The sequence below is a fragment of the Puma concolor genome, chromosome A1 (genome assembly GCF_028749965.1).
Source record: "Puma concolor isolate L17-30 chromosome A1, mPumCon1.1.hap2, whole genome shotgun sequence".
In the NCBI taxonomy this organism is placed as follows: domain Eukaryota; kingdom Metazoa; phylum Chordata; class Mammalia; order Carnivora; family Felidae; genus Puma; species Puma concolor.
In genome coordinates, this window is record NC_141667.1 from 140,729,990 (window position 1) to 140,749,659 (window position 19,670).

Consider the following 19,670-nt stretch of genomic DNA (forward strand, 5'->3'; position numbering starts at 1 on the left):
CAGGACATGGTCTTATGGCTCATGGGTTCCCGCTCCTTGTCAGGCTCTGTGCTAACAGCTCAGAGCCTGGAGCCTGCTTCAGATTCTGTGTCTTCCTCTCTCTTTGCCATTCCCCTGCTTGTGCGCGTGCGCGCTCTCTCTCTTTCTCTCTCTCTCGTAAAAATAAACATTTTAAAAAATTAGAAAAAAAAAAAAGAAAGAACTGAAGGGGAGCGCCAATATACAGATAAGAGTTAATGCTACTCAAAGAAACGGAGGAACAGGGAGGAGCGAAACTCAGTGGCTACCAGGGGAATGTGAACTGAGGAGGTCAAGGTCACAGTGACTATACTAGTAGGAACAAAGATGTTATTCTAATAAGGGGAAAAGAAGATACTGAAAGGAGTTAAAGGAGGATGATGGATGTTCAGGCACAGACTAAACACATTTATTAGCTGAGGAACAAACAGAAACAGGGAGAGTTTGAAGCTATTGGTGAAAAAAGGCATAAGTAATAAAAGAGACAAAAGGGACATGGCAAATTAAGAGGGATGGGTCCTGAATAGAAAGTGGAAAAAAAAAACAAAAAACAAAAAACAAAAACAACTTTCCCCTCAAGACCAATGAGAACAAACTATCAGTCTGGGGCTAGTTTCTGAAGAAACAAAGACCTATAATAAATTTTAGAATCACCACATGTCACTTTTTAAATACCAAAGTACAAGGAAGATTGTATCTAAAACAATTATTACCATCACAAAAAACTAGATGTTAAAAGGGTAAATGTCTAGAAAGGCCTTACTCTACCAAAAATATAAAATAAGGAATTGCTGATTTAGTAAAATAGGTATTAAGGGGTGTAAGTAGTATCATGACAACATGTCAAAACATGTCAACGGCTGCTCTGTAATTAAAAGAGAAATTCCAAATATTAAACTACTTCAAAATCTAAATACTATCTCAGTATGAAGCTATAAAGGCACTCTTGCTCATGCCTGAAAGAGACAGGAAAGTAAAAGTTGCGAGTAAGCAAATTCATATAAAAGAAAAGAATGTGGGAGCAAGAAATGACTTTTTGAAAGCTTAATCCATTTGATCTTCTTCATTTGATGGTTGCAAAATGGAAGCCTAGAGAGAGGTTCAAGTTTATCACATGAATTATAGTTGAACTTTACAACTTAGATCTCCATTTTTTAGTTATCAATTTATCCTTACTTTTTTTCTTTTGGCCTAAGGACAGGGGTGGAAAAACTCTTACTACGTTCTAACGAAAAAGTAGGCAGAATCATCGAAAGAAAAAACCTACTCAGCTCAGCAGGATAAAACTGCTTGTTCATGACTGATGTCCTCTCCAGCAACAGATGCTTTTCAGATTTACCTTAGTGCAAGAGCCACTGAATCTGACTTCGTTCAGTCTCCCTATTCACCTATTTTATGAGCTATCTATTCAATAAAGTGTCCACCAGAACAGATACTAGCAGGAGCTACAGTAAAAAAGAAAAGCAAACAAGGGAAAAAGAAGCAAAAATATGATGGGACAAGTAGGAATAAAGGAGAAAAATTAAACAGTCCTGCAGGTGGAACTGTTCTCATCGGTGCCTGGATGGCGAAACTGTTTTGGAGAAGAGTGTTACTTCTCTCCCTTTTATGAACGAATACCATGCTGAGTTTTTATTGGGGATCTTTAAAGTTAACCTAAAGGTTTCAAGAAATCATTTATTACTTGATTTCCTTGATGCACTACAGAAAAATAACCTAATAAAAAGTACAGATTTATGAAAGTTACTTTCAAGTCACAGTATGGATTGTTGCAGACCCAGGAGCCATAAAAGATCATAAGGCACACATGTTCAAAGAATCTGGGAAGTAAATGAGAAAGAGAAACACTATACCTCTTCCATGCTTGGACCAATGTCTGCAGCTTCTAGGTTTCAGAACTGAAGAAAAACAGGGCTTTGAAACAAATTCAGCCTTCAGAGTTGTCAGACATCTTTTTATAGGTACAAAACAGGATGGGGACAGGGAGGAGGAAAGGCATACTCAGGATCACAGGAGTAAGAACAAAACCCATTTTGTTGCGATCAGCATGGTTCTGCAAAGTAGGCTAGGCCGCAGAAGAACTATAACTTAAAAAACTCCTCAATAATCATCATCAAATAATGGAGTTTGCACACTGAAAATGATGCTGCTAACTTTGAAAACACTACCACTACCACTGCTAACAAAGACACCTAGATGATCACTCCGTTCTTGAACGAGCCTTTTGGTTTCCCAGATACCAAACTCTCTTGGTTCTTTCTCCTCCCATGGCTATCCTTTCTCAGTCTCTTTGACTTATTCTTCCTCATCTCTCTAAGATGTAATTCTACATTGTCTTGGAGTGCTCAGGTCTCTTTCCTTAGCTAGTTACAGTTACTTCCAGCTTTGGATACCTTCATTTCTGGGTAGGAGACTAAGATACTAACAGATCATACAGTTAACTCCCTTGTCCCTCACTTCCCCTAGCAACAGCCATAAAGCTTGGACATGCTAGAAAAAACCCTGCCTGAAGGTAATAGGGAGTAAATGAAAGCAGAAATACAGATAGGGAGTGGAAGCTGACTAAGCTAACGTAAAGATGGGAAGCTTTACAAATAAATACATTCTCTTCAAAGTATACTCTTCAGAGTACGGCCCAAGGCTAACTGCAGTCTGCATGGTTAGGGTTCAAGAGCAGTGGCAGGGGAACATGTGGAAGAGCCAGTTTCAAGCAGGTCACTGAAGCAGAAAAGACCTGAACTGAGGCTGGAGCTGCTACCTAAGAAACAAAGTTTGTGGATAAAGCCTAACCAAAAAAATTAACTGCTAATACAACCACTCTTTGCAGAAAACCAATCAAACCCAGAATCTCTACTATCTGACCTCTATTATGTCCAGGGTAAAATCCTCATATGAAGAACCAAAAAACAGAAACACCTGCATTCTCCAGAGGTAAAAATGGCTATTATCAATAACCTCAATGATACATACCTGCATATATTTGTAAAAATTCTCCTCAGTGAATTACAATTTTATCAGAGAAAAAAATCTCAGCAGAGAAACAGAAACAATAAAAAACCATTGACTGATTCAGCCACAGAACATCTATCACTGGGTGAAAGATTACAAGATATTCATATTGTCTCAAACTTGTAACTTCACAAATTTATTTAATAATTGCAAACAGAAAAAGGTGCCTTTAAAATGGAGAAATTGAGACAACATCCAAACCAAATGATTAGAACTCAACACCAATAAACATGGATATGACACAATGTAGCATTATTCTTATTATACTGCACAATCACAATTTTTCTATAGGTTTGAAACATTCTCCAAACAGGTGGAGGGAAGCACAAACAAAGCAAGCCAAAAGACTATTACAAATCCGGGAAGAATTAAAGCAGTTGTCCTGGGATCCATTCACTTTATCAGAAAGAAACTCTAAGAAAAGTAGGTGAAGGAGTTTGATGTACTTGTTAATAATATACTGTTAACTGGTCCTCCTGGTAAACAGATTAGTGATGTTTGTTAAGAGGAAAATCTTTTTTTTTTTTTAATTTTTTTTTCAATGTTTATTTATTTTTGGGACAGAGAGAGAGACAGAGCTTGAATGGGGGAGGGGCAGAGAGAGAGGGAGACACAGAATCGGAAACAGGCTCCAGGCTCTGAGCCATCAGCCCAGAGCCCGACGCGGGGCTCGAACTCACGGACCGCGAGATCGTGACCTGGCTGAAGTCGGGCGCTTAACCGACTGCGCCACCCAGGCGCCCCAAGAGGAAAATCTTTACATGAGGAATGCTCTTAGTAGGATGTCCTTTGTTAAGGATGTTTACAGTAAACAAACTCAAAAATCTACAGACTTATGAGGCATGGCCCACTGGAGAAAATCACTTAAACTATACAACCCTGGGGAATAGAAGGGACAAGTTTCAAAATCTATATGCTCTCTGCTATGAGGTAATAACTACACCTCCTCATTTAAAGACCTCATCTATTCTGGGCCAGAAAGTGCCTGCCTGACGTAGAAAGGACGGACATGGGGAATTGCCCAGAGTTCCAGATATCTCTCCTTGTTCCAGATATGTGCCTTCTAACTGCATATCCTTGCAACTATTAGTAAAGGTGGATGGTTGGTAAGATCTTTAATATGTGTCTGATTGATTCTTTGTACTGGCTTATAAGCAAAAGATGAAACCATCAAAAATAATTATGATCTAAGATGAATTTAAATAAAAACTAAAACGTTAGAATAAGTGAACTGTTCTATTGATTTGATAAAAACAGTTAACACAGTATACTTACAGGAAACATAAGGCATCTTTTATCCTATGGCAAAATTTCTTTTTAAGCATTCACAGAAGAAAACTTTAACTAAAACCTAAGTATATGAGATTTCTCCACCAATTTTTAAAAAGCAAATATAACCAGAAATATCACAAAATTTTAACACATGAAAATATATGATGATAAGCCTGCAATTGAGTGGGTGTATGTAGCCCAGAACTCTTCTCAACATGTCTTTTGAAATACGAATATGCCTAATTTACAGAGTTGTGGTGAAATTCAAATGATAGGACATAAATATTATCATAATCTACACCATTTTTCCTATCTGTGGTCCACAATGACAACCACTTAGAAACAGGCTATAAAGGAGCATGAGACAAGGCGATCCTAACAGCTGATGCCAGCTCAAAGGCTGCTTTGAGTAAGAGCCCTGAACGTGTAAAAAATAGGGGATGAAACAAAATTAGGAAGTTTTAAAACAGAGAAGTAAGGGCAGCAGGCCGGATAAGGTCTCCTAGAACGTGCAAGTTCTCAGTGTCCAGGAATACTTGGCACAGGGAAGAGTAACAGCCTCAGCAAGGAACAAGTAAGAAAAGACACGTAGGGGCGCCTAGGTGGCGCAGTCGGTTAAGCGTCCGACTTCAGCCAGGTCACGATCTCGTGGTCCGTGAGTTTGAGCCCCGCGTCAGGCTCTGGGCTGATGGCTCGGAGCCTGGAGCCTGTTTCCGATTCTGTGTCTCCCTCTCTCTCTGCCCCTCCCCCGTTCATGCTCTGTCTCTCTCTGTCCCAAAAATAAATAAAAAACGTTGAAAAAAAAAAAAGAAAAGACACGCAGACACAGGTAACCGAACATATTTAGCTGGGAGGAATCAAGGAAAGGAAAAACATGTTGCACGTCTTTGGGCCTTAATCCTCTAGAGGACAGCTACCATGTTTATTATATTATCTCATCTGGGAGAGCAGAATCTAGATGTATTTCAGGAAATTCTTATCTTACTGAGGCAGCACCATCAAGTAGCTACCTCCATTCACTTCAAAATAGTTATGAAGCCCATCCCCTAATAGCTGTGTGACCTTGGTCAACCTGCTTAATTTCTCTAAGCCTCAGTTTTGTATTCTGTAAGACTGAGACAATAATCATGTCAACTTCATTAAATCATGAATATAAAATACACAATACAGTACCTGGCACATACTAAATGCTCAGTAAAAGCCAGTCATTACCTTTATTACTTAAGAAGGAATTCCTTGAGCATTTTAGTTGGCTGCATGTTATGTCTTAATTTTACTATCTCCTTCTCTGGCTAGCTAACAAGAATCTGTAAAAGTTAATAAGCTACTTTAACTTCCAAAGAAAAAGGAACTGTTTCAGAAGACAGTACTTACATCAAAGTTTTAAAAGTATGAATACTATTAGCAAAGACAGCAAAGACCTAGTATTCATACATTACAGTCTATAAAATTAGAACCTATGATTTTAAAGTAACATAAAGATCAGGCCTTTTTTTTTTTTTTCTTGGCCAGAAAACGCAAACTCCCATTTCTAAAAATATCTCAGGTTTTCTTCTTGAGGAAGTCAGCTTGCAACAAAATACCCTATTATCATAGAAGGCAAGTATAGGACGATATGTCATGAACAAGTCTATAAAAATGTAGTGGTATAGGAGCTAAAGAAAAAAATTCATCTGGGAAAACAATTATGTAGAGGTTTTTCTCCAAATTTAATTGAGACTGTAAGTTTTCTGTTTTGTAACTATTTCTTTGATACTCCCATGTAGATGATGAACATTTCCTTAAGAAATCACAGATGACCTTTCAATTTTCAAAAGTCCTCTACGATTTGCTTCTTTTAGAAAAGTACACTGATCGTGTAAAAGAATCCGGAGCAAGAAATAAAATTTCAAACGTAAGGAAAGCATACGGTCTTTCTAGTACACTTTTTAGTCTGTTTTTTAAATTTAAATGTAATCCAGTTTTTAAGCAGCATTATGAAAGAAGTTGATGTCAGAGTAACCAATCTAGACCACTAGAACCAAGAATTCAAAGAATATATACACTGTTAATTTTACAAATACAAAGAACATACAGGTGATAACTTTTAGCTTTCTATGAGGCAACAATTCCATAGTGGTCTTATATAATCTAGGAAAACAAACAAACACACAAGGTCATGACACAGCAATTCTGTAAACCTATAAACTTTAATTATCACTGGGCCTGATTTCCTATTGCTGATGAGGTTTAAGAATAACAGAAAACAACTTTCACATGCAGACCAAATAGGCCTTTTCTTTTTAATTAACTAAACTAAATTTATCATTGAGACCTACAGAAGGGAAAATTAATGAATATATTTTAATCTCAAACTTCATACACCACATATAGGCTTATTGTATACAAAACATCCTTTCCAGGGTAAAATAAAATCAGCAGTTATACAGTAGTTCAAAGCATCTCAATAATCTAGGACTGCAAAAATGACTATTTGGAAGAAATTACAGGGAAAAATTTAGGTAAGGAATGTAATTTAGTAAGGACCTTGGTTAAGAGAAAGTGAAAGAGAAAAAGGGATAAATCATAATTTCCTATCTCAGTGTTATAATCAAAACAAAAATCTCCAAAGATTTTATTTCTCATAGGAATTTCACAGAAAAAAAAAAAAAAAAGGTCTATGGAAAGGCCTACGTGATGTGTAATCCATAGTCAGACAAACAATAATTAGGAGTCACATACAGAATATTTTGACTGAACGTCTTGATAAAACGGGGATTAAAACTACGAGAAAGGAAAGATGTATCAAATGAATTCCATGATTTTTGTAGACCTGTGAACATAAATAAAATTACCCCATAAAAAACATAATTCATACTAAAGGAGAATCATGTCCTACCTTTATTTCTAGTCAGATTAACTGTGATAACTTTGTTATAAAACACTTTACAATCCCTTCAAAAGGAAAAAATGGTGAGAAGCTTTGATGACCTAACTCAATTAGAATACTGTTAGAGAAATCTCTTGCTCTTTTATCTATCTCAAAACTTGGAAGATATACCAAAATGTAATAGTCAAACATACATGCAAAATGACCCTACAATTAAGATAATTGCTGGTACCAAATGTTGTTTTTAAGTTCTGCAATAAAACAGTCTCCCAGACATTTAATAGTATGTCATTTGGTAAATGAAAGTTTCCACAAAGTAAGAGCAGTGAGAAGACCTAAAAATTATGCTAGTGAAGAGTCTGGCTGAAAGAAACAAAAATACGGATCATTTTGGTCCAACACTAATTTTATTTCAAGTTACTACAGAGCTGAATAAAATGCTGACACCACCACACAAAAATTTATTGAATTGGCAATAGGCAAAGCATGATGTCAGCCACCAACATCACCATCCGCATTACCGAACAGCATAAACGCTTTAATTCTAGAACTTAACGTGGACTTGATGTGTGTAGTTTGGGTAAAAATAAAAATCTTAGGCATGAGGCATTATTAAACATAGATGAGTTTAGTTTGGCAGAGTTTCGATGCAAATTATTCTAATGCTTTAACAACTTCAGTAAAAAACATGGAAAAATGTAAGCTTAAACATACAATTTTCTAAATGTGCTACATTCTTCAGCAAACAGACCCATAAAAATAAGTCTCAAACAGCAATAACATTCAAATAACAACACACACACACACACACACACACACACACACACACACGGCAGGCTGAGAGGAGACATGGAAACACACATGTATATTCACACTCACACAAGGCCTGACCTTCATTGCATGAATTTCTTCAAGCAATCGTTGTGCCCGTCTCTGGTTTTTTAACAGTGCATCTTCAGTACCCCTGTAAAAATTACATGAAAATGTACAGCCAGGAAAAGCATTTATTTTAGACTCACATCATAATAAGTCTTCATTTTTTCTAGAAGAGCACAAAAAGTCTTTAAATAACAAGCACTATTATCCTGCATTGTCCTGCACATTCACTGCCTAACACATACCCCGATTCCATCAACAAACCCAAGTTTTTGGCAAATTATAAGCATTATCTGGCATTATATTAATGACTATTACTACTGAGAGACAGTATGCCTTTTAACTCCTTAAAGGAAAGGCGAAATAATATTTTTTAATCAAATGATTAACAGCACACTGCATTTAACGTAACATAGGCTAATGAGCTACCATTAAAGTTTGGATACAATTTTATTCAGCAAAATTTTATTCTCTGCAATTAAAGGAATACAGAAAGAGAAATACCTGATTATATCAGAGAAAAAGGTTATTTATGATAGAAAGAACAAGAAATTAAGCAGGAGCAAAATATCTGAAGACTATTCATGCTTAATGAGTAAAAACTGCAAGTAACACATTTACTTTAATATCAGTGACAATGAGGTTTCAAAATATTAAAAAATTGATGGAAAACAATGCTTTGATAGACTTCCACAAGGTTCTAAAGATTTCAACTTACGTAGCAATTCAATGGATAAAGTGCTATAAAATTTTTATTACTGATTCAAGGTATTACCAGATTTATTAAACGACATCAAACATCTTAAAATAACTTCTAATAACATAAAACACATAAGTAACTCTGAAGGACTTTCACTCTGCAAAGGCTTCCAAAATGAGAGCTCTGCAAGAACAGCAGAATTCATCATGTATCTTAAACAAACGTGGCCCAGACCACGTGAGGATGTGCTGACATAGCACACTGTATCCCACTCAGACCCCCTCTCCGTATAAAAAAAAGTGCTGCATGAGTAAGATACTTAATTATTCCTCCAGGTCCCACCCTCAGATTTTGTAAATACTGAATAAAAACAACTTCTGACATTTCATTAGTCATAGGACCATGACTTCAAATGACTAACTTTTTTGACTTGAGTCTGCCAACGCTTCTGACAAGTTTTCGGATAACCAGCACTCGGATTCTCTTCACGTCTTTTCTCATCTTCACAACCTTTGAGGAATGAAACCAAAATTAGAAAGGTATTCTCTTCATTCAAGGAGAAACACACTTTACTTTGAATCTTAATATTTGAGATTACGTCTAGTCACTCTAACTGAATTTTTAACCACAGTTACAGTTAGATGAAATCCAACTTGTTCCATCAACACTGAAGCAATAAATCAACATTCTAAAAATGTGTCTGAGGACTTAAGAGAAATCAGTTACAATTTTTTAAAAAGTCACAGCATTCTCGGTGATTAGTATTTTAATACTGCACTTGTGTTTTGAGCTCCCTGAGATGGGAGAGCGTCATATTCATCTTGGTACCCTTGGGTTTAAAACAGAGCTTCACCTATAATGGTAGGAATTTAATTTACTGAGTGTTCATATTACCAAAAACAAACGTGTGAAAGTGGTAACATTTTCCTTATTTATGCAGCATCCCTTGCATTTGTTTCCAGTAACAAATTTCAAGCATAACTTTAAAAGAGATGTGAAAAACACAAGGGGCATGCGCACATGCACGCACACTGACAGATGCTTTAAATCATCCTATCAGAGAAGAGTGTTGAACTCTAAGAATGAAACAACAGAAAGATCAGCCAAGAAATGGAAATATTCTAATAATGAAGAACTACATGTTATAACAGTACTTAGTACAACACGATGCTATCATTCTGAGTTTGTATTTCGTCTATCATTATTAGGAGTCATATATCATTCCTTATAATGCCCTTCTTCCCTTCTCCACTTTAAGAACTAAATAAAATTCAGTTCAGATAAAATCTTTCCTGAGAAAATTTCCAATGACTTCTTCAGATAGAGATAACCTGTCTGACATTTGCATCCCTAGTAAACTTTGTAGGCAGCATCTATTTCAGTGAACTGTCTCTATTTATTCACATGGTCATCTTTTTTTTTTTTTTTTAATTTTAACATTTATTTATGTTTGAAAGAGAGAGAGAAACAGAGCACAAGTGGGGAAGGGGCAGAGAGAGAATGAGACACAGAATCCAAAGCAGGCTCCAGGCTCTGAGCTGTCAGCACAGAGGACGCAGGGCTCAAACTCATGAACTGTGAGATCATGACCTGGGCCGAAGTCGGATGCTTAACCGACTGAGCCACCCTGGCGCCCCAAGTGGCCATCATTTTCAATGCTCTGGGCACTCCCAAGAGGACGAGGGCCTTGTGGGACTTACATGATGCTTTCTGGGCCTTGAAAGAATGCCTGGCACATACAATCCCTCAAATTCTCCTTACTGAAATAACAATATCAACATGATCCTGTCTCTTCAAGGCTCTTGCATTTGGCTATTCTCTTACCCTCAGTACAACTCACCTTGAAATACTGGCAACCAACTTACAATTTATTTCCGCCCTAACATTTTCCACCATTCCAGGTGACATAGATGTCCATGTTACAACCTAGCCATTATTATATCCTCACTTCTTCATTTCCTCTTTATGACCTAAACTATTCTATCTCAGCACCCATTAATTCAAATACTCCACACTAAGACCACAATGTCTATTAACTTCCTTTTTCAAGTCTAACCACTACAACCATTTTTTACTTCATTGTAACCACCAGTTCACTGACCCCTATACTTTCTCTCATATGATTAGTCCTCTTCTTTTAAACTTTCCTTTTATTCAAGTCATATGCATCATCAACACTTGTGAATACCTGAAACTCCCCTATCCCTCCTTTTAGCAATCCCTCTAGTTAATCCTGGATGAAAACAATATCCTGAGTTCTTTATCACAGCACCCCAATAGCTGGGAAATACATTCTATCTACTTTAAATTCATCACAACTAAACTGAAATGGGCCCAATACTCTTAACTCCTATCCTACGTTTTTGATTAATTCCTTCCACAATGACTATTTTAAACCTTTGCTCTCTAAACAAGAGACCTTCCTCTTCCTCTCTCTTTTCCAATTTCCTAGAGAAGACGAACATCAGATGGGATCCATCATCTTTCTACCACCTATCACCATGAATGCAAATTATCCTCTATTCATAAAGTTACAATGTAAGAAATTCCCCTACACAGCATCTGATGGTAATGTTCTAGTTGTGTTTTGGATCTCATCTTTTCTGCCTTCTTAGAACCTTTACTATAGACTGTCCCTTTACTCTAACTCTGTCAATCTCTTACATGGATGTTTCCATTAATTGTTTTGTTTCTATTAATTTTTATTCAAGCTTGACTCATTTTCACTAGAGACAAGACAGACAAAACATCCTCACTATGAAGATCACTAGGAGTACCTTCTCTCTACAAATGCCTCAGAGCCAAGCTTTCAGACAGGTTCAAACTCCCGATCTCCACTTCTGAATATCACATAATTTCAGTTGGATTTCCATCCCCATTATTCCACTAAGAGCTGTCACAAAAGACACCGATGATTTTTAAAAGTCCCTCAAATCCAACGGAAATGTTTCAGGCTTCATTTCACTTGAAGTCTCAGAAGCATTTGACACTGTTGACCACTTTCTCCTTCTTGGAACACTTTCCCCTTGCTTTCCATAACAGAATACTCTCCAGGGTTTCCTCCATCATCTCTAGCCACTCCACCTTGGTCTTCTTTGAAGGCTCATCCACTTTAAACCAGTCATAAGTTCAAAGGACAATCCTAAACCAATTCTTCTTTTCACAATATACTTGTTAGCCCTAAGTGATCTTACCTATGTATATTGTAATTTGCCAACTAAACAACGGTGACTCAGTAATTTCTGCCTTCGGCTCAGATTTCTTTTAGCTCCAGACCTAAGTGTTCAACTCTCTACTTGACAGTTCCTTTTAAGCATGCTTAAACTCATCTACAACTTACATTTAAACTCATGTTCTTCACCCCCAAATGGATTCTTTTTGTTGTTTCATATTTCATGGAAAAGAACAATCCTTTTGTTCAGTTATAAACCCCGGGCTCGTTATAAGTAGTTCTCTTTTCTAAATCCCTCACAATGAATCTGTTACCAAGTTGTGTTAATTTTATCTCCTAATTATATCTCAAACTGTACTGCTTTTTCCCCTATCTTGACCTCCTACCTCTCCTGGCTGAGTTACTGCTAACTGGTTTCTCTACATCCATTCTTGCCCCTCTCCAATCAGTTATCCACAACTTAGAATACATTTTTTAACACAGAGATCTGATGACAGACCTTTACTTTATTGTCTTCGGTGGTTTCCAATTTATCTTAGGATGGCATACGGGCTTTCTTTTATTCCTTGGTCCTCACCATGCTCCCACCTATTACCAAACCTTTACACTTGCTGTTTCCTCTGGTAGGCATGCTCTTTCTTATCCTTCTGATTTTGGCTCAACTGTCATTTCTCAGTAAAATCTTTTCTGGCTTTCTTAAGTGGGTCAAAATACGCCTATATAAACACTTAAAGAGTGCTACTAGAACTTATCATGACCATTATTTTAAGTTTAATATTTTACTTGTAATCCGATTACAATCTAATGTGTCTTCTTCCCAGTAGGTTATAAATTCCATAAGGATCAAGTGTCTGGTTTTAGTCAATATTATGTCTTAACACCTAACATAGTGATGGTATAGTGTAAGTTTTCAATAAACATGTGTGAAATAAATGACCAGAAAGTCTACAATACTCACTTGTTCATTCACTGTTTCAGATGTATAGTATATTAACAAAGTGCAGAGTAATCAGGTTTTTTTCCCACTAGATATGCTAACCTCTTTGGAATTTATTTTGAAGTTAGATTGAGAAAAAAAAAATTTACTTGTACAAATAAAAAGCCATTTAGACCAGGTTTAAGTGAGAAAAGCTTACATTTCATACACAGCAAAGTGGGAGTTTAGGATACATTTTTTTGAAAGTCCTTTATAAATCGATAGTGAGTGACAAATTATGCATTAAAATATATTAACAACTGTTTCTAATTGCTGCACCCTGAAGTTGCATGAAGTGATTATATGCTCTTTTGCTATCTGCTGTGAGCCAGATGTAACTAAGAAACTACAGTAAGCAGAGTTGGTCCTCAGTTATGTTCCGATCATGGGAAAGCTAGATTCCAATTTTAAAACTCCAATTTAAGAAGTACTATGTTTGTCATTACTGCATTAGGGAATTCTAAATGAAAAGGGAATGCTTTACGTATGTAGCTTCATGTCAAAACCAAAAAATGCTTCTCTAACGTATTGACTTTTCCAGGATTTCTGTGCAAGCTATAAAAAAAATGTCATTACTATATTAGAAAACTAAGTACATTCATTTTATGTAACAATGGAATTATAATTTTATTTTTCTCACAAATGCTTGCCTCAAGCGCTTCACTTTCTTCAAGCACTTAACTTTATTTTTGCAAAAGTGACAAACAGGTACCATGAGCCTCTTTTTTACAAATGCAAAATTCATTTGCACCTAGGAATTATGAAGTTGGTTGACAGAAAACCCACAAGTCAACAAATAGTCCTAAAACATTCAATACTGTCAGAAGGCCAATGCACTACTTAAGGGCAATGTTCTTGGGTTTCCCAACCCAAAGCAAACAGAACTATCACTGTTAGAAATGTGAAATAAGTATGATACTGTCTGGGAGGGAAGGGAGGGAAGGAAGGAAAGAGAAGTAAAGACAGCAAGGAGAAAACAGAGGCATAATAATGGAAATGAAATGTGTTGACAAAGAAGAAATAAAAAGGAGAAAAAGTAAAAGGAAAGAGCTTGAAGAAAGAAACTGAAGGACAAATCTGTAGGTCATGACCAGCAAGACTGCCAAATCCAAGCTGAGGGCTTCCAAGCAGCAAAAGAATGTATTTAATTTGTTAGAGCAGAAGAAAAGGACACACACACACACACACACACACACACACCTGATGCATAAGCTCAAAGTGAGGTGTCAATGAGAACTTAGGCATATGGATGCTCTCAGTTTACCTGGTAAAATCTTAACACATTAACGTAACTTGGGTCAACTCTTGGGTAGACAGTACAAAAATAAGATCATAACTAAATTAAGTGGAAAGCTAAAAGACCTGCTTGAGGAAAGACATGTGGGCACATGGGGAAGAATCAACATAAACACAGGAAAGGGAGCCACAAAGAGCAAAAGCTAGCAGTGTCTAATTCAAGGAGATTCCAAAGAAGATTTCCCAGTTCAGAGACGAGTAATACAATTTGTACTGGAATAACTGAATTATGGGGACACATGTATCAGAGCCCAACAATGAACTGTGTGCAGCCAGTGGAGATCAGCAGACAGTGAAAGAATCTTTTGCAATGTAAGCATTACTGTCCTACATTAGATACATTTAATAAACTAGCTTTCTCACTTATACAGACTCTTATAAGCTACGGTTAATGTGAATTTGCTTTTGAAAGAGTGAGCTATACTTTTGGGGTGACAAGGATACCAAGTTTCTGATATATAAAGCTGAGAGCAACTACGGTCCCAAGATAAAAGTAAATACTACTCTGAATTGACCCTTGTTAGCTACCTGAGAACCAGACTACTAGCCAGCGTCTTTTGGTAATTCATTGACTTTGTCATGCATTTAAATTAACCTATAACAAAATCCCAGAGTTATTAGAAAACAATTGCTCCTTAGACCTTGTATTGCTCTAGGGGAGCTTGCAGTGCTAAGAAAAATCTGAGCATACCTGTGTTTCATTACCCATCTATCAGACCGCGACACACACACACAATCATGGCACATCATGTCCATGAGGCTGTTAGGAAATAGGCACTCTCACATGCTATTGATAGAGGACTACAAACTAGTGTACTTCTGGAGGGAACTCTGGCAACACCTGATAAAAATGCTATTTCTAGGAAATCTATCCAGAGGATACATCTCCAACAATAGGAAATGGCTACACACAGGACCGTTCACAGCAGCCTTCCTATAAAATGCTACATTAGACATAAAATAATGCATATAAATAAAGCACAAACAATGTGGTGTTCTAAATCAATGCAGGACATATGCAAGTATAATTAGGAGTAAACTCTAAAAGTGATGAAAAGTAATTTTTAGAACAATACATGTGGTATGACACTGCATTAATACAGTAACACATGTAAAGTATAAAAATATACAACATAAACACTGTGGGTACACGTAACATAATACATGCTGGTAAATATGCTACTAAATTAAACATATAGATAATAAAATAACACTGAAAGAATAATAATTACTTCTGAAACAGAGAAGAAGGTGAGTGGAATTAAGCATTAGAATATGGCAAAACATTGACACTTGCTAAACACAAGAATGAGATTATAGGGACATTTGTTATGTCATTTTCCATATGACTGAACAATTTCATATTTGATACAATTAATTATGATAGGATAACTTATTATTAGTTATTATGGTATTAATTATACAGAGGACTTCTAATTTGGCCGCTTGGATAATTTACTGTTGAATTATACTTTTTTATTTTTGACGAGCAACAATTTAAAAATTCTAGAATACTTGGTGATTATAACTTAATCATTGAGCATATGCTGCCACCTAGCACAACTTCTCAGAATAGTTTAACAACAGAACAGAAAACAGTTCCTTCTTTTGGACAGACCCTCATTTACTATTTCAGTAAAAAATATTAAAAAGGACTACACACTCAATTATGAAATAGAAGCTTTGCAACTTCAAAAGCACATACAAACACGGTTCTTGACATTTTTATCTTTTACAATACATGGAGACAAATCACTTTGTTCTCTGGCAATTCTGTTTCACGTTTAGGATCTAAGAGGAGGTAGAAAGCAATTTTCTAATGAGCTTCTTGGTAATGTGCTATCAGAAACAAAATAATGTCTGTTTCACATAAAGGCCCTTGGCCCCCCTATGGAATTAAAGTTCATAATGAGATTTTTTCACCTCCTAATTCTGATTGTGCATGTCACTGCTGCCTAAAGAAAGAGATGACTGGAGCAAATCCAGCACTAGTTTTGCGAATTGTGTACTTACTACATGCTAGGGCATTGTTGTTTCAATTGTGCATCCTTTCTCCACTTCAATGGAGAGGGAGGAAAAAAAAGTCTACAGTTAGGAGATTTCCATCGCTCATGTGAACATGAAGTACCTCAGGTTGAGCTATCCATACTGTCCTCTGCCCAACACTATTTACTCATTGTTAACTGTACAAACTAGGTACTATGCTTAAAGTCAGGGAAGCTGCTGTAAGAAGTCAGTTAGATAGTCTCACTTTGAACTCCACATAAACTACAGGTCAAAATAAAACATGTAGTAGATAATCATAAAGTGAAGTATAAAGTGATTTTTTAAAAGAAAAATAGAGGTAAAATTAAAAAGGGAAGATTTTACATACTTAAAAAGAATAAACGTTATTTTAAGAACTGAGAATCAGGAAGTTGTCTATAAATGTCAGCTTTTCTCCTTGGAAAATTTTTGAAAAGAATAAAAACATTAAGGGTAGAAGACAATGAAAGTCAGTACAATAGGTGCCTGTGCAGGCAGGCTTTTTATTTTCACAAAAGATATTTTGGAAAATTAAACATACTATAAATTAGACGGCCACATAATTTATTAAAAGAAAAAGCCTTAAAAATTTTGCACAGATAATGAGTATCAATATCACAAAAATAATACCAGAGATTTATAAACATTTGAGAATCTGGGGTGTGTGCGTGGCTCAGTCAGTTAACCATCTGACTCTTGGTTTTGGCTTAGGTTATGATCCCTCAGTTCATGGGATTCATTTCTGTGTCAGGCTCCAGGCTGACAGCATCGAGCCTGCTTGGGATTCTCTCTGCCCCTCTGTCATTCCCCTGCTCGCACATTCTCTCTCTCAAAATAAGTAAAGTTAAAAAGAAGAGAGAGAATCTGTTGAAACCTGTGGACTCTCCCCCCCCCCGCCCAGAGACACACATATAAACACCAATTTACACATAATTTCAGGCAGTTATTGGATCCCTGAATTCCTAAATCTCAGTTAGGGAGAGCTAATCTAAGTTATTAAGAATCATAAAAATGATGGCTCGAGTTACTCACTGAACAGATGGGTAGATATGATGGTGAGCAAAAAGCTTCCAGATAAATGGAGGAAATAAGAAACCTCTCTCACATTCACACACATATACCCTAAGCAACTATTATAAGAGCTAAAAAGTAAATGGAGTTACAAACGCTTATAGAAGGGATAAAAGGATAAAGTCAAACTCAGTTATCCTGAGAAAATAACAAGTAAAGTAGAAATATGAAATGGACTAATGAGAAGAAAAGGAGTTTTGGGTACAAGGGAGAATACGCGCAAAGGAGGAGTAAGAGTGCGACGCTTCCTAGTAGAGGAAGGCCAGTGAGGCTGAAGAAGGGTGTGGGGTGGGAGGCAGTGGTGTACTAGAAGGGGGAGAGGGGACTGGTCTTGTTTAGGCAGGTTTTTACCAAAAGCAACAGGAAGCCGTCAAATAGGCTGTAAGCAAGGGAGTCATGGGATTAGATTTCTATTTTGAAGCGAGCACTCTCCCTAGCTGCACTATGGAGATCAGACTAGAGGGAGAGAAGAACCAAGGAAAATAGTTGGAAGGCTAGTAAGCAGTTCTGGTCAGAGATATAACTTGGACTGGGATGGGACGGTAACGAAAAAGTAATGGATTAAGATAGTGAACTCTTTTTCTGATACATTTCTTCCTTGGAGGAGTTATTTCATTTCTTTTACCAATTTTCTATGAGACGGTTTCTCCTAACTACTATTTAACAGTAATGACATTAGCCATTTATCTGTCATATTTGCTATATAAATATATTTTGTAATTGGCTGTCTTTCTTAAATTTCAGGATATTTCTCATTTTTATATGGACAACTCTATGCTTGTTTTTCCCTTTGTAAATTTTCCCTCCCATTTATTTTAAATTATAATGTATGTTTACAAATATACGCTAAGATCTTCAGGATTTCCCCCTTCGATGTATCTGTACTCCACTGCCAAGTGAAATCTAGACTCATTAACCTGGAAGTAGGGCAGTATGTAATATATTTTAGTTTAATTTCCTACTTCATCCACACGTTCTCATCAATGGAGAGTTACCTAGCCCTATACTACCCAAGGGGGTCCCTACTACCATCTCGTTTTGGTTTACACCAGTCCTTTTGCCTGGAATGCTTTTTTCCCTTCAGTGAATCACTGACTGCAATGCCAGTCTAAGATCCTTAAAGACAAAGAATAATCACTTCATTTAGCCTTCTTTGGAAACTTTTCTGCACTACTTGTCTTTCTGGGCATTATTCTATACCATAGGCGGGTGCTGCTTACCCTTTCCTATCTGAGTTGCAACCTACAGGTTGCCTGAAAATACAAAGTATGTCTACACACAACTGTGCAAGGTGAACAGTAGATCATGCTCATAGCAAACACAGAGCCACTGAATACAGGATAAAAAACCTCCTTTGCATTAGCTGGGAGGTCCTCATTTGATTCTTGCTTCTCCAGCTTACTTTAAATCTTCAGATGTCTTATGATTCCTTAAATAGAACCAGAAACTGGAAAGGGGATAGCGCTAGAAATGGTAGCCTAGTGACACAGACACGATACGTTAGCAGTGATAAGAGCAAATACCTGGTTTCAGACTGAATTTAAGAGAGAACGAGAGAAGGGGAGTTAGCGACAGCAAGTATAAACAACTCTTTTTAAAAATTTTGCTGTAAATGAAAGGAGAGAAATGGGACAGTAGTTGCAATAAGAAACATGGTATTGAGTGTACCTCCTTACAAACGACACGATCTCACTGTAGATCAGCAATCTCTTAGTATAAGCTAGAGTTCTTAACCTCCCGCCTTCACTTTCAGCACCCGATAAAAGGCAGGTAACGCTTAATGACAGTTTATTAGCTGTCCAGCACCGTGCAAACACTTCCCATATTCCAATTAATTGCTCACAACATCCTTGCGAAGAAAGGATCAAGAGCTTCGTTTTACAAACGCGGACAGTTACCATAAAGATTAAATGATACTCCCAACGTCTCAGAGATAAAAATTCATGGGGCCCAAGGGCAAGAGACAGGTCTCTTGCTTCAGCCACCTCGGAACCGTGAAGGGAAGTTACTGTGACCAGGCTCCGAGTTCCGGTAAACCTGCCTGGGCCCACCCAGCGGCTCCTTCAGCCGCACTCCTTACCCTCGCCCCCAGGAGACCACGCGCCTGTCAGAAAGACCCAAAGAGCCGTTCGTGGGGGGAGGGAGGGTACTAAAGGGCAGTCCCACAAGTTCCCAGACCTCGGCGCCTACCTCGTTATTGAGGTTTAGACTCCCCTGTTGAGCCATGGTGGGTTCAAGAAGCGCTGCGACCAGCACGTGAACTCTGCGAATCAAATCGCTGGTGCGTCGCCACGCCCCTCTACGGCACGCTCTGTGGCCCAAAACTCACCGACCAACTTTCCGCGACGACGCTTGAGGAGAAGGGAGATTGACTCTTTCAGGGACA

The 19,670-nt window shown here is 37.2% G+C and overlaps 1 protein-coding gene across 1 annotated transcript in view; it reads right to left on the bottom strand.

Annotated features, from left to right (window-relative positions):
• Nucleotides 1-19,653, bottom strand: part of SRFBP1 (serum response factor binding protein 1) — a 67,613-nt gene extending 47,960 nt beyond the window's left edge. Inside the window, exons 1-3 of the mRNA XM_086705617.1 lie at nucleotides 19,475-19,653; nucleotides 9,166-9,254; nucleotides 8,060-8,132 (exon numbers count right to left, since the gene is read on the bottom strand). Of these exons, the coding sequence (XP_086561743.1) occupies nucleotides 8,060-8,132; nucleotides 9,166-9,254; nucleotides 19,475-19,510 (198 nt within the window). The 5' untranslated portion in view covers nucleotides 19,511-19,653. The remainder of the gene's footprint in view (nucleotides 1-8,059; nucleotides 8,133-9,165; nucleotides 9,255-19,474) is intronic.
• Nucleotides 19,654-19,670: the final 17 nt, after the last annotated feature.